Below are 16,715 nucleotides of genomic sequence, written 5' to 3' on the forward strand. Positions count from 1 at the left end.
TGAACAGAGTGATTGATAGGACATCTTACTATGCAATCAAATGTATTCGGTCAGTTCGAATCCTAGATTTATTTTAATGTTTCTTATATTTGTAAAATACAGCGAATAGCCGTATTTTCAGCCCCTTGGTGTATTTTATGTTGACAAAATGGGAACAATAACAAAACATGTTTGTTTAATTCTTTTTAATAAAAAGCATCTTATTTAGTCCCTAGACTGAGCTTTATAATCCTGACAAAGTCGGGGCTGAAAAATCAGTTCTTCACTGTATGTTCAAATACGGCCGTAACTGTAGATTTTCAATGCTGTGACTGTGAACTGTGGAAAAGTAGTTTTACTGAGAATTAGTACGGCCGCGATGACTCAATTTTGTCAGCCCCGAAGCCTATTGTAAGGTATCAATTTCCGGCAGTATCAGGTCATATCTTCTAACTCAAGTTGATAAAAATGAAATCAAAACAAAGTTTTACGAAATTTGTTCGGTTCATAAGCTACGCAGAATTAAATGATGATTTGTATTGAGCTCCAAACCCAGTTGTACAAATTGAAACGCTACAAACACGTTTAATATAGGCCGAAACATAGTTTTTATCATGCCTAATTTCTATTTAGTTTCTATTTAATTTTTACCACAATTTTTGCCAGAAACCTCTAATAATTCTCTCCCTCCTAAACTCCTAATAATTTATGAATGAACCATATAGAACCAAATATGCACAACTTATAGGAAACCAAAGTACATTGATGATCATACCAGTTCCTTAAATCGCGAACTTTCAATTGTGTAAACATAAAATTTTGTCGAATTGGTCTGACAAAATCGGGTTTCCCCTGTATCAGCAAAATTTTAAATTATATTGTCTCTTTGTTGCAAGATGCGTATAACATAATATTTTTAAGCTTTATGCGAAATGGTACAGTGACAGACAAAAGAAAATCTCGTTGTTGTGTTGGAAACTGTAGCAGAGGATTTCGAAATCGCGAGAAATCAACTTTTGACAATTGCCAGCGACAATGGGGCGTATATGGTGGCTGCAGTTTCACAACTGAAGCGCATAATGGCTGATGGAGAGCATATGGGTCTGAATGTACTGATGCCCCCGGAAAATGATACTATTAAAATGCATACTGAGCCATCTCAGTTGGATTATGAGAGTAGCGATGATGAACAGGAATAAACATCAGTATATGATCCAGATGTTTTGTATGATTTTGACTCCGAACAAAATGGAAATACAGAATACTTTTTGGAACCCTATGACGATGAGGAGCAAATTGTATTCAACGATCTTGAGAGTACAAGATGTGTTGCCCACACTGCTCAGTTAGCTATGTGGGATATCAAGAAAATGTATAAAAATAGAATGGCTGCAATAAATTAAGTTTGCATCCGAATGCGTCATAAGGTGCACCATCATCTTTTCACCGCCCAGAAATTTCCGTTACCTCCAAAAACCAATGAAACTCGTTGTAATATGTGGTATATTTTATTTAAATATCTTAGTGAACTGAAAAGTAGATCGTTTTTTGCTGCAATGGCAAATCAAGATAAATCACTTGGTGTAGGAATACTATACTACCCCTTAGTACAGCCATGTTAGCAGTTAGGGATCAGGAAGAGAGTGACTGAGTGTTGACATAGGGTTCGGCTCTCGAACAGAGAAGAGTGCGGCATTCGAATGTAAGCTAGTGACGTGCATAGACGCAGAATAAACGGTGCTTCGTTAAACAACTCAAGTGTTTCAGTTATTGTGATTCGGCAGCCCAAGTTGTCCCCTCCTAGGATTCTACAATTGGCGCAATCGGTACGATGGTACGTAGACTTTTTTTCCTTGCGTAATTAAAAAAATGGCTTCAGGTATAATTGCGAACAAAGCTATGCAGCTCTAGGCTTGTTTGTGCCGGTACAGAGACGTACTCAGATTTTTCCGATTTCCTACGACTGTAAGTAGGCTTCTCCTCCCGTTGCTAAGCATAAAAAAAAGATTCGAGTCATATAACGACTCTATTTCATTCCAATTGAGAATTCATGTGAGCATACACAAAAGAACAAAATGGCTGTCATAAGCGTCGGTTAGCCTAGTAAAGACAAATTAATGCAAACTAATACTTGAGTACAGTGATGTATTGTATTCACACGTAAAGAGCGGCAAAAAAAAATGAGCAAATTACTGCATATAAAAAGTGAACAGTATGGAAATGTGTCGAGACAGATAGAATAGGGCTCTTGCTACACACACAGTCAAAGCATCTGTTGGGCACACATAGCCTGTTTACGTTCCATGCAGCAAGTTAAAAGTTCGAGCAAAACGATATTCTTCTCAACAATAAATTCACCCAGTTCCATAATAATAATCTGTGATTATATGACAATAAACACAAAGGATTATTTGAAGATTTTTACATATAAACTCGCGTTTAGAACGTGTGTAATTGATGGTTGCAAAAAGGACAATCGTGAAGAGGAAGTATGGTTTCGCTTTTCGCTGGCGTTTAATTGTCCAGAACTGCTAGGTTCAATCGTAGGGAAATGTACAATACTAAATGTACTGAAGTAAACCGACTTGGTATCAAACCAAATTTTCCAAACCCAAGCATATAAACGTAAGAAATATTTGATTTGCTCCTGTGGAATCTACAGACACTCACTTCAGATATCATATTTGTTCACCTATAAAAACAAAACTTATATTTTTTACAAATTACATTTTTCAAATATGCATTGAAATAGCATAAAATTTCACCCTATTATTTATGATAAGAGAGCCAAATTCAACATGTTTAAAACTTGTATCAGGGGGTGGGAGTACGGGTAAAGGGTTTCAGTATGAAAAAAACACTTTTTTTCGCGATTTTTTTTAGAAATTTAACTGAAGCGAATCGAGAAAACTTTTGAAAAATTATCTCGAAGACTCAACGTAGGGGTTAGGTATTTTTTACATAGAATGTATATGCAAAGATTGAAATAAATCGGTTCAGTAGTCTTTAAATGGCAGTTAACACTTCAAGTCGTGTTTTTTCAAAGACGTTCTACGAAAAGCTTCACCTCCGACTCGCTTGATATTTTTGCATAGAAAAATTACAGCATGTTAATGAAATGAAATATTATAATGTACAAGTTTTAATTCATTCGCTTCACTCAAATTTCTAAAAAATCGCAAAAAGTGTTTTCTTTATACCGAAACCCTTACCCCGCCTCCTCTTGAGTCGTATAGGTCTTAAAACCTTTCAAGTCTAGAAGCTTTTTTGTATGCATAAACTCTCGATGCACAAGATATTTCACAAATTTGAAATAAAAACCATTTTTTCTGCAAAAATCTTTTGGAATGCTCATTGTTTCCATGGGTATGAAGCATAGCATTGGCAATGCTTTACTTATTTTGTCCGCGTATCCGGTTCAAACGATAGAAAACATTATGTCACGCAATGAATATTTAATTGTGATTCCTATAATACATTACATTTTCTCATTTTTGCTCTTAAAATTGTGAATTAAATATTTAAAATAAATCAATCTATCCGCTCCATATACATTATATGCAACTGTCATTTTTGCCTGCCCAACGGCTCACCAATACATATGCGCTCTGCAAGCACCCTATATCGACAAAACTAACACAAGCGAGCCAAAAAAAAAACGCCCGAAGTCACTTTGATGCTGGACCGGCTACATGCCGCAGAGCGAGAGCGCATGTCGAAGTTGCTAGAAAGCGAGACCGACAAGTATATAGTCACTCAACACACGAACTGAAGTGAGCGAACGCAAAAATAAACCCTGGGCCGGCTATAAAGCGGCCCTTACACGTTCAATATTTTTGTCAATACACAGTATTGACGATATTGCTGCAATACGTCAATCCTCTCGTCAATATTTTAGCCCTTTACACGTTCAATAATTTTGTCAATACACAGTTGCATTTTCATGATCATAAATCAGAATCAGTTTTCTTTTCAAACCGATTGCGTCGTGTCCCAAAAATGGATTGTCGTAAAAAAGCTTGTGCAGCTATAATTATAGCTCTTGGATCAGAGCGACGTACAGCTCGTAGATACTGGATGAAGGAATGGTTGAAAAAACGAGAAAATTTTTCGCATGTGGTTTTACTAAAGGAAATAAGCTTAAAAGAGAAAGAAGATTATAGAAATTACTTCCGCATGAACGAAGAAACGTTCATGAAGCTGCTAAGTTTAGTCAGCCCATTCATCACAAAACAGGACACATTCATGCGACGCAGTTTGCCTGCCAACGAGAAGCTTGCACTAACGCTGAGATATTTAGCGACTGGGAGAAGTTTTGAAGACTTAAAATTCTCTGCAATTATGTCTCCAGCGTCGATAAGTGCAGCAATTATAAACACGTGTGAAGCATTGATATACGTCCTTCAAGATTATATCAAGGTAAGTTAAAACTATTTCTAGGACGAAAAGGTGCATTCTATTGACAAAAAAACACATTTGTGGTGATTGATGTTGATGATGTTTTCTCTTCTCAGTTTCCCCAAACACCTCAGCAATGGGAGACGATTTCCAACGATTTTGGAACATTGCACAGATTTTGGAACTGTGTAGGGGCCATCGACGGAAAGCATGTCGCCATTCGCAAACCAGATGATTCCGGTTCTCAGTACTATAATTATAAGGGATTCTATAGCATTGTGCTGATGGCAGTAGCAAACGCTAAAAAAGAATTTTTGATGATCGACGTTGGCATGAATGGTAAGATATCTGATGGCGGCGTTCTTTTCTATACGAAATTCGGCGAACTCCTACGTGAAAAAAGTTTGAACCTACCGAATCCCGCACCGTTACCTCTAACTAATGAGGAATTTCCATTTGTGTTTGTGGGTGACGAAGCTTTTGCTTTGGATTCGAACTTGATGAAACCATACTCTCAAAAATCGTTGGATTGTTATCGTCAAGTATACAATGAGAGACTCTCAACTGCTCGTGTAACAATCGAAAACGTGTTTGGAATAATTACATCCAGATTCGGAATATTCCAAAAGCCAATTAATTTGAATCCTGAAAAGGCTGCGAAAGTGACCATGGCGGCGTGTTATCTGCACAACTATTTGGCAAAAGAAAATACAAACTCGTATCTCTGCAGCACCTCGAATGATGAATCCACTTGCAAACCCAATCTCATGAGTATTAGAGGTACAATGAGCAGAAATGGAACTGCGACTGCAAAGAATATTCGTGATAGATTCTGCAATTATTTCAACAGCAATGGAAAAATATAAATCGATGTTTCTTTGGCTGTTAAACAAACCTAAAAATGTTCGTTTGAAAAAAAAAAATATAATAAACAGCGTTTCGTTGAATATATTTAAATTAACAATGAGTACCTTATTACCTAGATCAGGCGCCCTGGAATTAATTCGACAGATGATTTTATGATTCCTAATAGCCGGTTATTATTACAACAAAACAAAAGTTTGACATAATTTACAATTAAAATGCAGACTTTCTGAACAAAGGACTTCTCTTTATTTAATATACTTTTAAGACTGTTTACAATTTTTACTGTTGTAAATGGTAAATTGCCTTCAGAAATACAGCATTCAGCAATCTAATAAGATTAATTCGAAACAGATTAATACTTTAATATTTTCTACCATCACCAGCGATGCCAGATTTACAGACATGTCTGTATTTTACAGACTTTTGATGGTCTCCTACAGATGTAATCAGAAATCTACAGACTTTTAAAAGAGTAATAGTGTTTAACAAAATTGCACTTGAATAATTTTATCCGAATACGAGTGATTCCTTCACAATAGTTTACAAATTTCAAGCTACTTTTAAAGTAATAACGCAGTGTAAATAAAGTTTAAACAACCATCTACAGACTTTTACAGACATTTTAATTATTCTTCTACAGACATTTCACAAAAACATGTGGCACCCCTGACCATCACTGTCCGTATATGCTCGAGTGTGCCCAGCAATTTGTTGTTTAGCAGAGATGTTGCTTGTATATAGAGATGCGCGGAGGCTGAAACCAAGTGTTTTTTTTTCTTTTGATTATAGAGGTTTTAACCTTAGGGTCATTCGCCTCTTTGTCGGGTTAGAGAAATCTCTTCAGAAAAATCTCTAACCCTATGTGCGGGGTTGGGAATTGAACCCTGGTGAGCTGCGTACAAGGCAATCGATTTACCAACTACGCTATCTCCACCCCTAAACCAAAAGTTTTATTCGATCCGAAAACAATGGATCCAATCGATCATCTGTTTCAATCAAATTTCAACACCTGGAGAGTATCTTGACTTATTCGTCATCCGCCGCCAAGTCGTGCACCGTATTACGCATTCAAGACTTTTCTACAGAGCTCAAAAATATGCTAAATTTTCCCGGGTTTGACATATTTAATTATGTTTACATGCGAAAAGTTAATGTCGGTGGTTTGCGTGGTTTGTTTACTTCGTCAGCTACGTGTGTTCGAGTGCAACGGATGTTCTTCTGTTGCATTTGAACACACATAACTTCAATATAAACAAAGTACCGAGAATTGTCAAATAAAATTCATTCTATGAAAAAACTACACACTTTACTATCAAGTGTTTCACACTTCGATTTGCGCATAGTGGTAATCACATCACATCCGAATGGAAAACACTTCCGGCCAATTTCTTCATTGAATGAAAACCGGTTTCGCCGAAAACCAGTTTTTATATTGCTGGTTATTAGTTAGCCGAAAACCGGTTTTCATCTAGGTGAAGAAATTGGCCGTTCATGGTTGCCAACGCGTCATTCCTCATTTCCAATACACAGCACTTTAAATTAAAGTGACGTCCATTTTGACTTCAAATTACGTTTTACTAATTTAAATCAAAACAAATTCACTTCAAATTTATCTGTTGTTTTTATTGGCTTAATTTAGTTTGGAGTTAAGAATTTTGTGTACTTTCATAGCAACTCTGCAGGCCTAATACTATGTGAACCTACGCAAGTATTAGGAAAGCGAAAGAACATTGCGTCTTATGGTTTTACGATCTCGAAGTTGCATATTAGTTTAACTCATACATTCCATACACCCAAACGAACTTCCAGAAGCGATTGTGTAAAGTTTATGTTCAAGAATTCCAACATTTCATATCTTTGGTCGTATGGGAATTAACCAATAACCGGTCATTGAATCATTTTCGTTTTCTGCAGGCTCAGTCTGAAAAAAAGCTTGTTAGTTTTACGTGCATGTTTGTATCTATATTAAATATTTTACTTTGTCGGAGACCCATCATGCATCAATCAAAAGATTCCTTAATGGTTCGGTCAAGAGCAATTGATTGGGGTCGCCGGAGACCCGAATTCCACCGGGAACATGTCAGACTCATTTCTCCAACTATTGAATCAGTGCAGGTGTAGTAAATTGAAATAGTTTATATGCATTGATTATCGAATATTTTTATGGTTCATTTCATGGACACTGTAAACCAAACTGCATTCGTGAAATTTCTGGGCACCAAGTAACTGCCGACCTCCATCAATCTAGTACTGATTGGAACCAACATATCATGTCGCTCTTGGTAGTAGTTAAATAAACCATAACGAGGCTCACGAGAGGGATTTGCACCTACTCCTTGTCGCAGATGAATTTTGTTAAAGATGAGAGAAAATCTCTGGTTGTTGCGAACTTGAATGATGAACTTGGCTATCAAGTTGCTGTTTTTTAAGGCAGCCTCGGATACCACCCTGTACAGAGGGGACTGGTTCAATGAGTACCGTTAGATTTACTGTTGGTTGTTGTTTAGACAGTCGTTCTTAGTCGCAAATGACTTAATCTGTGATGGATTCTGATCTGATCTGATGTCGCCTACCCCTAGCTGCTCGGAATCACAGTCAGTCTAAAAAAATACTCAGTAAACATAATGAAACCTAACTGTAGAATACTTAACTACGTTCACTTCAAATCCATCAGTACCTTGACTGCTTCACCTGGGTAGAGCGGAATTCTGCCTTTCCCGGCACCGTCTTTATTGTTGATTTTGTACTTCTGCTTGATCCGCCGACGTGAGCAACCCTTGAGGATCTTCTCAATGCTGCCGTTCAATTTGGTGTTTTCGTTCATTAATCTGCTGCATCTTTTGTTTCAACCAGAATCCATTTACTATACAGGAGCTGGACGGCGATGGTCTGCATAATCTATTTGCTGACAAATGTCTCTTTGATGTGAATTATTTGCGGTAACAATTTTGCTTCCTGAGATGGCGAAGTAGATTCAATTTTTTCGAATTCATTTTCACGGTTCAACTGCTGGATAATCGTAAACGACTGTAATCATTATATATATAAATTATTATAAATTAGAATAATAACAGAAGAAAACTGTATAGTAGTGATATATGTACCTAGAAGGAATTCCTTGGATGGCTTGATTTTTCCGATCGATCATCAGATGGAATGATTCTGAATCTGCTTTCACACCATCAGCACTTTCTTTTGGCGTCCGAGTTCATGAGATTTTTTCTTGGGTAGACGGTACGAATAATCAGGATTTTTCGATCCTATCGCTCGTATTCCTCGCTGTATCTACAAAATTGAAACCTCTTGCTGCTGCCATTTTAGTTTTATCAGTTGTCAGCATCATCCTCCAGCAACGCTTTTGATCGAAGTGTTTACCGTGTTTACACGTGTAACGTTCAAGTGTCATTCATTTAAATACACTGTTAGAAAACAGTGGTGCAAAATGAAAGATAAATCACTAGAATCTCAACTTTCATGATATTGAAATCAAGAGAAAAATACATGAATTTTTTATGCGCTGCGGCTTACTATGTTAATGTGATAAAACATTCGGACTCGAAGTGTACGATTTTCGGATTTGGAATCGATGATATTTGAAATCATGATGTCGATTATTGTTGGATTATCATGTGTCGAATCACTTGAATGAAGCGTGTCGATTTTTATCAGTGTAGTACAATCCTATCCAAACATTTGAAAAGGGCCTAACTGTAAAATGTAAACAAATCGAATTTTCACGTTTTTCATAAAAAAATATCTACCCGAACACGTACACAACACAACATTTGATTATGAAGAATTTTGATAACGATTTTACAAGTTATAAAAGGACCTAATTGATTTTTATGACCAAACTGATTATGGAAGGGCCTAACTGATTACAAAAAGGCCTAACTGATTATAAAAGGGCCTAATTGATTTCAAAAGAGCCTAACGGATTGAAAAGGGCCAAACTAGCAATACAATTATTTTAAAAAGATTATATTGCTTGTGGTACTAAAAACTGGATTCTAACCGCACTGCGCACTTACCATTCCTCTTTTAAATTCTTCTCATAGACTAGTTAGTTCGACTGGTCTGTCTATGAAAGTACCATCTCTATCACTTGAAATACATGTGTTTTGACAGCTCGCAGTTTTGAGATCACTCGCACTTCGAAAGTTCGGAGTCCAGGTTGGTGGGAAGTTCACAATAACGTATTGTTGTATTATAACTTATTGTAAAAGGCTTACAACAGCAGCGTAACACGTACTCAATCACTGATAAAAAATCCAAACGTTAATTCTATTTGCTTCAAACCACTTAAAATTCATATGAAGAAGAAATGCTGTTATCACGCGCACACATACCTTCGATTTGTCAACTGTATAAACTATGTACGCACACACATATGTTATATGTGCTTATTATTATAGAATCGGGTTTTATGTGCCTTATAGTTATGAAATGTGGATGTAAGACTAATATTTCTTGTAAATACACACATTAGGTTTGTGTGCCACCAAATAGTGTCTATATGCCACCACTAATTGCAAAAATCTATGTGTAAAATCAATAAGCATAACGTTTACATTTTTCTCAGTGATGAATTAATCGAAATCACAACTGCTCTTAGCCCAATTTTTTTATAATTTACATACAGGGCCAATCTGATTTAACGATGTTCTATGGGGCTAACCTGACCATCAAATTAGATTTCACTTAATTAATAATAATATCAGTATTTTTTTTATGTGAGTTATACTGCACATAATCGCACATTTGTCCCATTTTCTATGGGATTTTCTATCTTTATGGGCCTCTTTTGCGATCATGGGCAGTATACAAGTAGAAGCAATATGCGCAATCAAACGAAATAAAAATTTTCCAAATAGGATTATGAATCTGACCACCCGAATAGAAATGTACAGTAACAAAACTATGATTTTCACTGTGACAGTACAGTAATTTTACAATAATTTACAGTAAGTTTTAGTGTTGTGCTACAATACAAAAACAATAAACTTTAACGTTTTTACAGTAAATTTCAATGTAAAAAAGACTTTTACAGTGAAAAAGGGGGGTGGTTATGTATCTTAACATTAAAAAAAAATCAATTTTTCTCCATACATTTTTCTCTCGAAAACAGTGAAATTTAATGTGAATGCACTGTATCAGTTTTTTGCTGAACAGTGAAATTTATTGTTACATGAAATTTTATTGTAAATCTACTGTGAGAACTTGGCATCGAACAATGTTGAAACAGTAATAACTATAATATTTATTGTTTTATGATTGTTTGTAGGGTAAATGATATTGTAAAATTCTATCCGGGCAAACCTTCTTTTGCAATTTTTTAAATATTTACGATTTGCAGATGGGCCCTTTTTTAAATGTTTGGCTAGAATCCAGATTCACTTGAATTCTCTCCACGCATCTCTGTATTTATCCATTGACTCTGAATATTAGTGTTCGCGGGATTTGAAAAAAATTCTCCTCAGAATCTTTGGTAAGTAAATATTTAAGATACCTAGGTCTTCTTTTCATGTAATTTGTTTCACAGGAGGATTCAAATAGATGTTTCTCAATTTTACGTGACCTCCTGTGGCGGATCCGACCTGGCTATTAGACTTTATGCTGGTGTATTGACTGTCACGTCCGAAAAATGAGCCTTGCTTTTGGGATGGACGGGTCTAATCGCTGCTTGCGAGCTGCTGCCTACCCGCTTTATATATCTTACATCTTGCCTTCGGATATATGGAGTAGTACGGCGCGGTCGTACAAGAGTTACTCGGTCTGTGAGATCCGAGTCTCTACAACCACAGCCAGGATGGCGAATTTTGGGCACGTAAGACATCTCCCAGAGTAGCTGGTATCAGCTAAAATAAGATCAGAACTTAGCAAGATTGTAAGTTGAAAATCAAGTTAATCTATACCGGGACTAACGATTTATTTTTCTTGTTCTAGATTTTTCCGCGTATTGCTTAATGCAATGATTAATGCTGGCTATTCACACAGTAACATGGTAAACCGTTGCATTTGATGAATTGTTTCCTGATGCGATTAAATAGTAACTTCAACGAATCAACTGCCTGAAGGAGTTACATTAAATGTTAAGCAATGACACCAATGGCGTTTTAGTTTTTTTATAATGCCGGTGAAGTTGGTGCTACCCTCATTTTAAATTGGGTGTAATCAGTCTATCTCCTTTTTTGCACTACACCGGTGTAGCACCAAGAAAAAACGAAAACGCTTTAAGGCACATGCATTGCAGTGGTAGAAGGTTTTCAATTAATTTTTTAAAAGTTGGTTTTGTTTTCTTTTATGTTAGGAAATGCTTCAGTTAGGTAATTTTTTCCAGACTAAGGGTCGATTTCTTCACCCTTGCTTAAAGCTTAAGCCAGGTTTAAACGTACTGGTGAACCTGGTTTAAAAGTTAAGCGAGGGTGAAGAAATCGGCCCTTAAAAGCTAAGCGAGGGTGCCCTAAGGGCCGATTTCTTCGCCCTCGGTTAACGTTTAAGCCAGGGTGAAGAAGTCGACCATAAATCGTTAAGCGAGGGTGAAGAAATCGAACCTAAATCGTGAATAGTTTGCATCAAGGTTACACTCAGTTTAGTCTTAGGGCCGATTTCTTCACCCTCGCTTAACCTTTAAACTAGGTTTTACAGCTGGGTGAGTGAAGAAATCGATCGAAGTCAAACCAATTTCAATCATTGAATTAAAAGTATTCTTAAACTAGGATTTAATTTTATAGTTTATTTTCAAGCAAAAAGGAGCTTCAGCAGTTTCGAATTAATATAAAACTACAGAATCTTATTTCATTTAAATTTACTTCATTTGAGGAATATAAAATAAGAAAAATAAAATTTTAATTTAATAATATCAGAAAAATTTAACTTTAAAATCATTCAAAGTTTGTGAAAAACGTCACTAGTTCACTATCGGGAGAAACTGGCAAAGTGTTGCTTATGGTGTTGATGCATGGAATAATAAATGGTCCGGTTATTTCACTTGAGTTTTGCAGTAATATGTTCTGTGCATCGAAAATGTTATCATTAATGGGATTTATAGTGTCTGACTCTGGTTCATCGGAAGGTTTTGGTGTCGAATCTGTTTGTGACGTACTTTCTGTATTAGTAAATATGGACTCTGCGTATAAATAGGGTTTATCGATGCCTGCGGCATATTCATCGGCCAAAACGCCAACCTCCTTCAAATGATCGTCCATAGTAGCAATTTCATGTGCAGACTCTTCATCGCTACTGATTTCTTCGTAGGAATTTACGGTCGCCTCAGAACTTTGAGGTTGTAACGAAACTCCAATAGCTTTGCGTTTTCTTCGTGACTGATTTTCCGATACGTTAATAGCGACAGATTTTCTATGTAAATTACCCAAGCTTGCTTCGAAAAGTATATCGTTAATACCTTTCTCCGCATACAGTCTCTGTTCTGGCTCCAACGATGCCAATTTATCAGACCATACCTTGCCAATACTCGCCCAGCGGTCTTCCCTCGGTTCAGTTTGTAAGTATTTGCAAGCCAGGGCCATTAGTTCATTTTGCGTTGCTGTACTTGATTTTTTTTGTATTTTCACTTTTCGAGATGTGCTGGGTTCGGGTATTGGCGGTGCTACGATCGATGATTGTGACGGTTTGGGTTGTTCTTCTATTACGTTAGGGTTTTCTGGTGATATCTGCAAAACAGAACGGTACTTAATGCCTGGGAATATACATTGCCCAGTTAATCCGGTCAAATATATTTGAGCATCTTATCACGCCACAACGGAGTTAAACAAAATTTCGCAATATTTTAATATGTACGCTGTGCATATATACATATATAAATAAATAGATATAACTACCTTAGACTTCACAAACGTTACATTGGCGTTTACTGGCTGCTCGTTAGTGTGAAGAAATTTCAGCGCGAAAAACACCCAAGAGGAAGGGACGTAAATTTCGTCTGTTGCTTTACCGGAGGATTTAGACGATACAATTTTTCGTAGCTCCTTCCGGTAATTTGTGCGAAGGCTGTTGATTTTGCGTTTCACATCTTGTATACTCGCTTCCGGCATAATCTCTTTATATACCGGAAGTAACTTCTCCAAGGCCTGTTTTTTTTTGCTTTTGTTCATGTAGTGTGGATGAGCTGAGTTCCACAACTCCGGGAGACCTTCGAATGTTTCGATAAAACTTGCAAGTAAATCGTTTTTTGATTTCTCATTTTCAAAATCCTCCATTTTTTAAATATTTCAAAATGACTTCCGCCTTGCGTGATCGAATAACAACTGCTGCTTTAGATTTACTTCAGTCTGTGTGTGTTAGCAGTTCGCACGCACACAATTGAAAGTTCCCCCTCCCGAAGCAGTATTGTCAGAATTGATGGGAAAATCTGATTTTTGTCAATATTTACGTCAATCCAACTTTTTTTCCATTACACGTTCAATACTTTCGTCAATACTTGCTAGTATTGACGAAAATATTGAACGTGTAAGGGCCGCTTAAGCCGTAGAGCGAGTATAGTGTGTACATGTCGAAGTCAAAAAGCGAGACCGACAAGAATATAGTCACTCAACGCGAGCTGAAGCGAGCAAGCGTGAAAAAAAACCGATGTCGTTTTGATGCTGGACCGGCTACATGCCGCAGGGCGAGAGCGCATGTCGAAGTTGCAGAAAGCGAGACCGACGAGAATATTGTCACCCAAAGCGAGCTGAACCGAACGAGCGCGAAAAAAAACCGAAGTAGTTTTGATGCTAGACCGGTAAAATGCCGAAGAGTTGGACCGGTTACATGCCGCTAGTCGAAGTTGCAGAAAGCGAGACCGACGCGAATATAGTCACTCAACACAAGAGTTGAAGCAAGCGAGTCCGAAAAAAAACGAAGTCGCTGGGATGCTAGGCCGCCTATGTGCCGTAGAGCGATTATATTGTGTGTGTATGTATGTGTGTATTGCTATATTGCGGAGAGTGAGACCAACGAGAAAGAATATGTACATTCTAATGCGATTCTAAAGCGGGCCTTAAGCGGCCCTTACACGTTCAATATTTTTGTCAATACTAGAGAGTATTGACAAAAGTATTGTACGTGTAATGGAAAAAAAATTATTGACGATGTGGATTTCAAACGGGACTGAAATATTGTAACAATATCGTCAATACTGGTATTGACGAAAATATTGAACGTGTAAGGGCCGCTTAACACACTCAGAGCGACAGCGCCTAAATAAGAGGTAAAACAAGTGCAAACGAAGCCGAATCCGAAGTCGCTGGAAAATATTCAGGCTATGTGATGTAAAGCGAGTACAGTGTGTGTGTGCGCACATGTCGAAGATGCAAAGCGAGCACGACCGACGCGAATGCACAGTCACACAGAAAGCCAAAATTAAACTTTGGATTCGGTAGCTCCCTACAAATGAAAATTATTTCGAAAAATCAAAGTTCACGCACAAACTGCAATAAAACTGAATATTGACAATGCTAGGTCGAAATGTGAAGCACAAAGTATGCAAACATTTCGATTAATATTTCATTTTCTTCTCTGTTGTCTTTGTTTTGTTGTAAATCGTATGTATTATGCTGTGCGAAGCAAACATAATCAAGTGAAATATTCGCCGTTGTAATACAGTGACGATTTGCTACGAGAATAAATGATATAATAACAGATAAGCGGGTACGTTTATAATAGAATAAATTAATTCCAGATGAGCAACGGAAATAATGCAAATTGGCCCCTGCAGCCATTCAATGATGCCATTGACTCTCAAGATCTTCGTAGAGAGTGGGAGGAATGGCGCAGATCATTTGAACTCTACATTGAAATGAAGAACGTTGATTCACAACACGTTAAATTGGTGATGCTACTAACGTACGGCGGTCGTGGTTTACAACGAATTTTCTATAACCTGGCACCGGTTCCAGAGGAGATTCACCCGGATCCTGTACAGATACCATATTCTCCTGTTGAAGAACCAGAATACGATAACGCTATCAAACGACTGGATAAGTTTTTCGTTGGAAAACGAAATGACCGCGTCGAACTTGAAGTTTTTCGGTCATTAAGGCAGTCGAGCAATGAATCATTCAACCATTTTTTGCTCCGGCTTCGCGAACAAGCTGTGCGATGCGAGTTTGGGGAAAGAGATGAAAGAGAGATAATGCAACAAATAACAATGGGTGCTCGTGACGACCGAGTTCGCGATAAAGGCATGGAAAACGTAATGAGTTTGGATGAGATTACTAGTTACGCTGTAAACCGTGAGGTTTTGCTTAAGCAGAAAGAGAAGACAAAACATGCGGATGAACCATCTCCTGGAATTGTGGCGGCTGTGAAGCAGGAATGGACTAGAGGAATCGGAAAACCCCAACGAGCGCTAGCAAATATTGATCATGGAAGGTATCAAACTGGTGCGGTTCGGTATCCAGAGAATTGTGGTCGGTGTGGATCTCGTGGCCATCATTCGAATTCCCCTGCATGCTCGGCCAGGAGAGCCAGATGCAATAAGTGCGGTCGAAGCAACCAGAAGGAGAAACAAATAATTTTGGTTCAGAAGATTGGAAGGAAGAACTTCCCCGACGTACAAATACAAATGATGCAACGCAGGTAGAGTGATTTTGTAGATTTTTTTGTGTTAGCTATTTTGCAAAAAGTAACTGTTTTTGTTGAATTTAGATTGGTTCATAGAATCTGCAGGAATTATATTATTTGAGCAATCAGTTCATATGAAATATACTGATAATGTGTCTTTATTTGATTATTATTTTAATAGGATCGAGAAATTCCTTCCAGGACTAACGGAATTATAAAATGCCAAATTGGTAGCTTCCCGGTTGATTTCCTGATCGATTCAGGTTCATCAATAAACGCAATAACTTCAAGCGTGTGGAATGCAATTCATCGAAGCGACGTCGCAATTTTCAAGAAGAAATTTAAATGCTACCGACAATTTAAAGCGTATGCTAGCGATCAGCCACTTCAGGTATCTACTATGTTTGAGGCGTGGATTACCGTTAATCCATCAAAACCTAAAGCTTACGCCGAGTTCTTTGTGGTTGAAGGTGCGAATAGATGCCTTTTAAGCAAAAGAACAGCTGAAGACCTAAATGTTCTTAAAGTCGGGCTAGAAGTTCAGCACATCGAAGAGTTTAAGCCCTTCCCAAAGTTTCCCAACATACAAATCAAGTTGACGATTGATGAGAGTGTACCGCCGAAGAGGATCGCCTACCTACGAGTACCCAGTCCTATGGAAAGCAAGGTTGACGAAAAAATTCTTGAAATGCTTCGCAGTGACATCATCGAACTAGTTGAAGGGGCACCCGATTGGATTTCGCCTATGGTCGTAGTACCGAAAGGGAAAGATGATGTGAGATTATGTATAAATATGAAACACCCCAACGAAGCTATTCAAAGAGAACATTATCCCCTTCCCGTGATAGAGACTTTCCTGAATAAGCTTCGGGGGTCAACATGTTTCTCGAGACTAGATATCACTTCAG

The 16,715-nt window shown here is 37.5% G+C and overlaps 1 protein-coding gene and 2 long non-coding RNA genes across 3 annotated transcripts; 2 read left to right on the forward strand and 1 right to left on the reverse strand.

Annotated features, from left to right (window-relative positions):
- The first annotated feature begins 3,802 nt into the window (after positions 1–3,802).
- On the forward strand, positions 3,803–5,254 carry LOC131681702 (putative nuclease HARBI1). The gene is made up of 2 exons (XM_058962675.1): positions 3,803–4,398; positions 4,494–5,254. Exons 1-2 carry the CDS (start codon positions 3,979–3,981, stop codon positions 5,241–5,243), a joined length of 1,170 nt encoding a protein of 389 aa, XP_058818658.1. The 5' UTR covers positions 3,803–3,978; the 3' UTR covers positions 5,244–5,254.
- Positions 5,255–6,865: 1,611 nt separating this feature from the next.
- LOC131681703 (uncharacterized) lies at positions 6,866–8,117 on the reverse strand. The gene is made up of 3 exons (XR_009303969.1): positions 7,899–8,117; positions 7,223–7,844; positions 6,866–7,165 (listed from the first exon to the last, which is right to left on the reverse strand). It is a non-coding gene; the product is annotated as an uncharacterized LOC131681703 (long non-coding RNA).
- Positions 8,118–10,623: 2,506 nt separating this feature from the next.
- LOC131681705 (uncharacterized) lies at positions 10,624–12,060 on the forward strand. The gene is made up of 3 exons (XR_009303970.1): positions 10,624–10,732; positions 10,787–11,131; positions 11,191–12,060. It is a non-coding gene; the product is annotated as an uncharacterized LOC131681705 (long non-coding RNA).
- The last annotated feature ends 4,655 nt before the right edge of the window (positions 12,061–16,715 follow it).

This window comes from Topomyia yanbarensis, chromosome 2 (genome assembly GCF_030247195.1).
Source record: "Topomyia yanbarensis strain Yona2022 chromosome 2, ASM3024719v1, whole genome shotgun sequence".
In the NCBI taxonomy this organism is placed as follows: domain Eukaryota; kingdom Metazoa; phylum Arthropoda; class Insecta; order Diptera; family Culicidae; genus Topomyia; species Topomyia yanbarensis.

Bases quoted from the DNA above. Each gene is read 5' to 3' on its own strand.
- LOC131681702 (XM_058962675.1), top strand. From the start codon at position 3,979: ATGGATTGTCGTAAAAAAGCTTGTGCAGCTATAATTATAGCTCTTGGA. The intron at 4,399-4,493 runs GTAAGTTAAAAC...TTCTCTTCTCAG, and splicing joins TCCTTCAAGATTATATCAAG to TTTCCCCAAACACCTCAGCA.